Genomic DNA, 8516 nt, shown 5'->3' with positions numbered 1-8516 from the left:
CCCTGATCGAAAGCCTTGGAGAAAGTACAGTGATTGCTTATAAATACTCGTGACTCTGAACTGTGATTCTAAACTTCCCTCTACTCTATATGTTTTCAGCTGCTCAGTCACGTCCAACTCTTTGCAGCCCCATGGACTATAAAGCCCACCAGGCTCCTCTGTCCATGGAATTTTCCAGGCAGGAATATTGGAGCGGACTGCCATTTCCTACTACGGGGGATCTTCCCAGTACAGGGATTGAACCTGCGTCTCTTGCTTCTTCTGCAGTAGCAGGCAGATTCTTTACCACCAGAACCACCTGGGAGGCCCCTCTATTCTATAATGGAGATATATAAGGCGGTGGGGAGAAAAGGAAACCTAGCATAGTAATTTTAAGAACTCAGGTCTTACAATTAAGTAGAAAGTGAAAGTGAAGTCTTAGTTGTGTCCAACTCTTTGCAATTCCATGGACTGTAGCCTACCAGGCTCCTCCGTCCATGGGATTCTCCAAGCAAGAATACTAGAGTGGGTTGTCATTTCCCTCTCCAGGGGATCTTCCTGACCCAGGGATCAAACCTGGGTCTCCTACATTGCAGGCAGATACTTTACCCTCTGAGCCACCAAGGAAGCCCAGAATTAAGTAGACTCAGGTTTAAATCCAAACTCTACCACTTAACTGCTGTGTGACCTATAACATCTGTGTCATTATAATGGTCTCTGTCCATCACAACTTGACCCTCATCTACGTTTCCAGTCTTATCTCCTGCCACTTTCCTTCTCATTGTCTACTCTCTGCTACCCCCAGCACTTGTATTTTATCCAGGAACTATGTGGGAGCTTGTTGGTAAAATCTCTGGGTCCATCTCAGATCTAATGTATTAGAAGCTGTACATTATGAAGTAGGTGCATGTTAAAACTTAACAAGCTCTGGTCTAAGCAACTTCCTGGAACTTTGATTCCTGGAAGAAACAATGCCACACTCCAGCCTATGACTGCTGATGATATGTGAATGTCCTCTGGAAAAGTATGATATTCTTTGCAACTTGAGGTATTCTTTGAATTATTCTCAACTAAACCGTGTCTTAAATTAGAGGTCCTTGAACAACTAGCTTCCTTGGTTGCCGTCATTTCCAGCTCTTTGAAATTCATCCTGCTCTTTTCTCATGTTTTTCTGGGACTTTCCTTCTGAATCCAGAAAAAGCCTCCTCACCAACAAGGAGCTTAAGCAGACTCAAATCAAATGCTTGCTATATATAATAATGCTGTATTAGGTACAGCACGGGGTATAGAAATTCAAAGACCATCTGACTCTGAGCGACCTTTTTATTTCATTGGAAAGATATAAAGATACAGAGTGAAATAACTTTTATGCTCGTTTGTCTATTATCACATCTTCTGAATTTTTGCAGTATGGTATGTTTCTGTGATGTTGGTAGGAAGGGATTATTAAACCTCTTTCTTAGATAAGGAAGTCAGATTTAAAAATATTAAGGATTATTAATGTCATATGGCTATTAAAGAGCTAGGATATGTATTCATATCTTCCAGCTCCAGTTTTTTCTTTTTTAAAATATTGTGCCACACTGTACCTTCTAATATCAAATTAATTTAAAGAAAAAACCATATAGGGTTACAGAAGCAGTTGTGGTAATTAAGAGAAAAGACATTCTTTTACTGAAGGAGTCTGAGGAGGCTTCAGTGAAGGAGCATTTAGCAGGATTTTGAAAGACAAGCAGGATTTATTTGGACAGAGATGGGATAAGCGATCTAAGAGGACAAGAAGCAGAAAATCAGAGTCTGTTTAAAGAATAATGATTAGACCAGTGTTCTTAGGCTGTCCTTATTTGGAATCTGGATTGTTCCAATCCAATTGAACGAGGCGTCTGAACTTTACAGGTGCGGGAATTATGTTTAGGGTAGAGGGAACACAGTGATTTCTTACTTTGTTTCATACTCTTGCACAAAATCCACTGTGCTGAGAGCCAGGGAGATATGACTGCATACATTTCCTGGTGGGACCTAAAAATGGGAATTTCTCAGCCAGGCTGTGTTTTATAGACTACCATAGCTACTTTTTAAAGGCATTATATTACTTGTGGGTGGTTGGGAACAACTTCTCTTCCTTTTTAGGAGAATGTGGGTAGATGGTGTGCAGGACCACAGAAAAAGCGACCTTCAGAAAGCGGCTGAGATCAATATCAGTGAGAAGTATAAACTTAAGACCAGGAAACAGAACCCTAGATATTATAAAAGGGATTTTTCAGGTGTGCAAAGGCTCTGAAAATCCGAATTGGTTTAGACCTAGAAGGAAACGGCGTCTGATTGGTTTTTCCAAGTGAGAAAGACCCCCTACCCATTGGGTCGGCCGCCCTCGTAATAGGACCTGCCTTTGTGACGTGGCCTGGCAGCCGCTCTTACTAGCTCATACCTGGGTGAGTGAGGTTCAGAGCCAGTGGCCCCGCGGGAGCGGGAGCGGGAGCGGGAGCGGGGCCATGGCTGAAGGGGTTGAGCCCATGGACGAATCCCAAGATACTGAAGTTAAAACCCAGCAGCCCACGGGACCGCTGAGGCGGGGCTCGCGCTCCGTGCTCAAGGTGTCCCAGCTGTTGCTCCGCGCCATCGCCTCACACAAAAGGCTGACCCTGGCGGCCCTCAAGAAGGAGTTCGGAAATGCGGGCTACGAGGTGCGCAGGAATTGCGGCCGCCTCTCGGGCGAAAAGTGCAGGTCCGAAGGGAAGAGCCTTCTCCTCCGGGTGAGCGGCAGCGAAGCCGCCGGCTACTTCAGGATCTGGAAGGTTCCGAAGCCGAAGAGAAAGCCAGGACGCCCAAGGCTGGAGGAGGGCGGGCGCTCGCCGAGGACCCCTCTCGGGGCGCGGAACTCGCGCAGGCGCTCTGCCCGCCGCACGGTGGCCAGGAAGGTGAGGAGGGGGCGCTCCAGGGCAGACTCGAGGAAGGTGAGGTCAAGGGCCAAGGACCTGGTGAGTTCCAGAACCAAGGAGGAAGGGAGGGCCAAGAAGGAAGACATCAGGCCCAGATCCCGAAATGCGAAGAGGCCAAGCTCCAAGGCCAGGGAGGAAAAGAAGCAGGACCCGGAGAAGCCCGTGAAACGGACCGCCCAGAGGCCAACTTCCTCTAAAACCGACCGGACTCCTCATGGGCAGGCGAAGACGTGCGACCCGAGGGCTACTCGCACCAAGACTTCGGCTAAAGCTGAAGGTGCTCGGAGTGCCACCCGGAGTCCATAGTGTGGGAGCCACGCCCCTTCCTCCAGGCACAGATGCCTTTCCCCATAAGCTCCAGTGAGAGCAGCTCCCCACACTCGTTGAAATGAACAAAACTATATACAAGACCTTTCCACCACATTGTGTCTGTTTCCTCTTTGCCGCACCTGAAGGGCAAAAGGGTGGGTGTTGAGCTGAGACCTGTAGCAGAAGCCTGTCGAGTGAAGACAGAACAAGGAGTATGACATTCTGTTCCTGCTTCAGGAGCCAGGAAAATGCCTTTCAAAAGGAAAGAAAACAGGTAGAAGAAAGCCAGCAACTTCACGGGGTTAGAGGATGTGTTGGATTAATGTTAGATAGCCTAGCAAATCTAAACAGAGTTTCGGAGAGAAGGGCAAGTAAGGAGAGAAGTGGGGGCATCACTGGGGCGAGAGAATAGACAGCCTTTAGGTTAAGTGGTCCCACTAATCCAAAGTGTTCTTACTGGAAATTCCTTTTAGAAGACGGCCTGTCTCCCGCAATTGATTGTAATGCGTTTGTAATTTTTGCCCTGATTTGATAATTGTTTTAACTTAGAAAAATATGACTTAATATGTTACTCCTTAATTGAGTGACAGTGTGTGTGAAAGCTTCTAGCACAAGGCTTAAGTCACGGTAGGTGCTTATCACAAGAATTATATATGAGTATAAATGATTTGGGATAGAGCGATAATGTGCTACCACAGAAAACTATACTGGATCAGTACTTAATGAGACAGGATCCTAGTCAAAGTGCTGCCATTCTGACCTTAACTAAGTTCTTTAATCACTCATGGTCTTGGTTTCCTTCTCTGTTTAAAAAAATGCTGGAATTAGAGTAGGATTATTTTAGGTGATCTTAAGTGTCCATAAAATGATAAGAGGGACTTAGACATAATGGTGTATGGTTTGATTGACAAAGTTCCTTAAGGGAATTAGCTGGGAAAGTACTAGCTCCTAGTGAGGAAACTACTAAGATATACAGAATGCATATCAGAAATAAAAGAAGATGGGGAAGGCTAAATAATGAATAGCTAGATCTTTGCTCTTCTCAAAACACATGTAGTAAGCACTATATACCAAATTGGAGCAAATATATGATTTCTTTGGGTTCTCAAAGCAGGCATAAAGCACCCTATGAGAACAGTTCTCATGCCATCGGCCATGACAGGACACAGAAATGGTTCCTTGGGAGGTAAACGTAAGAGTTTTTTAGAGTATACCTGACCAAACTTTCCCCAGAAAATTCTGATATCTTTTATAAGGGGGCATGGGATTTATATTTAAAACAAACTTCAGTGATGCTAATATTCACTGACACCTTTAAATGAGGATCACTCTTTTAAGCCTATACGATGTAACAGCAAAATGCATGCCCTGTATTTCATCTATAGATGATCTGAACTTTGAAATCTCCCCCTGCCATAATTAGTTTTACTATGCACTTGAATTGTCTGTAAGAGGCGGAATGAAGCAAACAATCAGAAAACAGCCACCTGAAAAAAAGGCAAAGAGAAACATTGTCTACTGAACACAATTAGAACAGATTAAATGCCTATATGATCACCAGATGTTACTGCCCCTTTATAGTTCCAGGATGTTTTTACTTAACAAGATCATCTCAAATTAGAAATCCCTTTCCCCTAAATTAGGATGGGAAGGACACTGGCAACAACTTGTTTTCTAAATTTCCTAGGACTCTTCATGCTTCTGTTTGTATTATGATGTTTTTCTTCATTTAAGCAAATGTTATTAATCACCCAGTAAATTTACCAAATTAAGTAAATTATTTATATAATTTACATAGCTAACAATGGTCATTTCAGATTATTTTCATTGATAAGCTTTAGGGTGACTGTACTCTGATTAAATATAAAACATGATCTTAACTCATAGGTAGGCCATCCAGATTGTTTAGGTCATGATTCTAACTTCCATGGAGATACTTCCATGGAGAAACTAACTTCCATGGAGAAACTGCCAAGAATAGCTCACTTCATCCTTAGTGTTCATTGATGACTAAGTGTCTGCAAGATTCTGAATGTTTTGCTGAGAATAAAGATGGATAGAACATAATTCCCATTTGTTAGTGCTCACATTCTAGTGGCATATTTAGGTATTTAACTTTGGTCAGAGCAAATAGAACATCCGTGCCCTCAATTCTTTGCTTTCCTTTTATCTCAACTGCCTAGTGCAATTATGGTCAGAAAATTTTTGGACTTTACAGTTGTAATGCCATCTAACATCAAATATTCAGAGGTGGTTGAAAAAACAAAATGGCCTTGAAAAATATGGAAAAAAGTATAATTTTACTCATAAAGGAAATGTACATTAAAACAATAAGATAACATTTTTAATCAAAATATTTGAGAACATACTCTGTTGGTGAGGGTGTGGGGAAACAGGCACTCATATACAATGCTCAGTTCAGTTCAGTTCATTTCAGTCGCTCAGTCGTGTCTGACTCTTTGCGACCCCATGAATCACAGCACACCAGGCCTCCCTGTCCATCACCAACTCCCAGAGTTTACTCAGACTCATGTCCATCGAGTCGGTGATGCCATCCAGCCATCTCATCCTCTGTTGTCCCCTCTCCTCCTGCTCCCAATCCCTCCCAGCATCAGAGTCTTTTCCAATGAATCAACTCTTTGCATGAGGTGGCCAAAGTATTGGAGTTTCAGCTTTAGCATCAGTCCTTCCAGTGAACACCCAGGACTGATTTCCTTTAGAATGGACTGGTTGGACCTCCTTACAGTCCAAGGGACTCTCAAGAGGCTTCTCCAACACCACAGCTCAAAAGCATCAATTCTTCGGCGCTCAGCTTTCTTCACAGTCCAACTCTCACATCCATACATGACCACTGGAAAAACCTCAGCCTTGACTAGACAGACCTTTGTTGGCAAAGTAATGTCTCTGCTTTTTAATATGCTATCTAGGTTGGGCATAACTTTCCTTCCAAGGAGTAAGCGTCTTTTAATTTCATGGCTGCAATTGAAAGGTTGTTGCTGAAAGAAAAGACGCAGGGATTCTTGGCCTCCAGAGGAGAAGAATTCAATCCGGGGCCAGAGACAAGGCTTGATTGCTCAGAGCTTTTGTGTAATAAAGTTTTATTAAAGTATAAAGGAGATAGAGAAAGCTTCTGACATAGGCATCAGAAGGGGGCAGAAGGAGTGCTCCCCTGCTAATCTTCAGGGGAAGATTATATAATGTTATATAGTCACTAAGTGAAGAAGAAGTGAAGAGAAATCACTCAGTCATGTCGGATTCTTTGTGCCCCCATGGACTGTAGCCCACCAGGCTCCTCCTCCTATAGGATTTTCCAGGCATGAATACTGGAGTGGGTTGCCATTTCCTTCTCCAGGGGATCTTCCTGACCAAGGGATTGAACCCGGGTGTCCCACATTGTAGGCAGACGTTTTATCTTCCAAGCTACCAAGGAAGCCCTATATAGTCACTAGCAGTTTGTTAATGAAAGAAAGGAATGTCTTAAAACTCAGAATGGCACCAGGCCCTTCACCCTGAAGATGCATTTTGGGATAATCTTGGCACCAAATGCTTCATCCTGGGCCATAAAATGATTAACTTGAATCTTGAAGAAGGGCAGGTCACCATACAAATAGTTTCGTTTACATAGATTAGGGGAACAATATCAGTATTACATGCTGGTTTGTCAAGTAGGTTCTGAGCCAAGAGGCGGAACCGACTTGAAGACAGAGTTTGGGGTAAATGCATAGTACATTAGCATAGCTTAAGATAAACATTTTCATAAGAAAAAGGCATTGGTTATCTCAAGGTCTGAGAATAGTTAACTTCAGATGAAACCAGGTGTCATTACGGCAACACAGTATTTTAAGAGAAACCTCCTTTTAAATTTGTATAGAGAAGGAAAAAATATTGCTAGTTTGTTTCCTCCTGCTGCTTAAGAGATAAAAATGTCTGACACTTGCAGGCTATTTCCTCTGTTTGGAGACCCCTGGCCTTCCTACCTGTTCAGTTCAGTTCAGTCGCTCAGTCGTGTCTGACTCTTTGCGACCCCATGAATTGCAGAACGCCAGGCCTCCCTGTCCATCACCAACTCCCGGAGTTCATTCAGACTCGCGTCCATTGAGTCAGTGATGCCATCCAGCCATCTCATCCTCTATCGTCCCCTTCTCCTCCTCTATCGTCCCCTTCTCCTCCTGCCCCCAATCCTTCCCAGCATCAGTCTTTTCCAATGAGTCAACTCTTTGCATGAGGTGGCCAAAGTACTGGAATTTCAGCTTCAGCATCATTCCTTCCAAAGAAATCCCAGGGTTGATCTCCTTCAGAATGGACTGGTTGGATCTTCTTGCAGTCCAAGAGACTCTCAAGAGTCTTCTCAACACCACACTTCAAAAGCATCAATTTTTTGGTGCTCAGCCTTCTTCACAGTCCAACTCTCACATCCATAGATGACCACTGGAAAAACCATAGCCTTGAGTAGACAGACCTTAGCCGGCAAAGTAATGTCTCTGCCTGTTACCCTCTCACAATCACCATCTGCAGTGATTTTGGAGCCCCCAAAACATAAAGTCTGACACTGCTTCCACTCTTTCCCCATCTAATTCCCATGAAGTGATGGAATCAGATGCCATGATCTTCGTTTTCTGAATGTTGAGCTTTAAGCCAACTTTTCCACTCTCCTCTTTCAGTTTCATCAAGAGGCTTTTTAGTTCCTCTTCACTTTCTGCCATAAGGGTGGTGTCATCTGCATATCTGAGGTTATTGATATTTCTCCCAGCAATCTTGATTCCAGCTTGTGCTTCTTCCAGCCCAGCATTTCTCATGATGTACTCTGCATATAAGTTAAATAAGCAGGGTGACAATACACAATGCTAATGAGAGTGTAAATCTCCATGACCCCAGTGGAAGAAATTTGGCTTTGATAATTATAAATGCAAATGTCCTTTGATTCAGTGGAAACCACTTTTAGGAATTTACTTTTTAGATATTAATGCATTTGTGTAAGGACATGTGCAATGTATTTAATTGCAGCATTGCAATAACAACAAAAGAAGAAAGTAAGGTAATGGCATTAGGGGATTGATTAAACTGTGAAACTTCAATAAAGTGAAATAGTACACAGCTATAAAGATTCTCTATGTATTATGACAAACTCCCCAATATAGATGAAGCAAAAAAATTCAGGACACTGAGTATACCAAACCACCTTTTGTGTAAAGTGAAGGAAAATGTGTCTCTTTGCAACTGTATAAAGAAACTCTGGAAGGATACACAAAATCCTGTTTCTGTTGTGAGGGGAAGGTAATGGGAACTGTA

General features: G+C 43.1%; 1 protein-coding gene across 1 annotated transcript; it reads left to right on the top strand.

The window, feature by feature from the left end:
• Positions 2392–3427, top strand: LOC102175925 (testis-specific H1 histone). Its single transcript, XM_018049092.1, has one exon. It carries the CDS (start codon positions 2472–2474, stop codon positions 3222–3224), a length of 753 nt encoding a protein of 250 aa, XP_017904581.1. The 5' UTR covers positions 2392–2471; the 3' UTR covers positions 3225–3427.

The sequence above is a fragment of the Capra hircus genome, chromosome 5 (assembly GCF_001704415.2).
Source record: "Capra hircus breed San Clemente chromosome 5, ASM170441v1, whole genome shotgun sequence".
NCBI classification, from domain to species: Eukaryota; Metazoa; Chordata; class Mammalia; order Artiodactyla; family Bovidae; genus Capra; species Capra hircus.
This window is presented reverse-complemented; position numbering and strand designations above follow the sequence as displayed.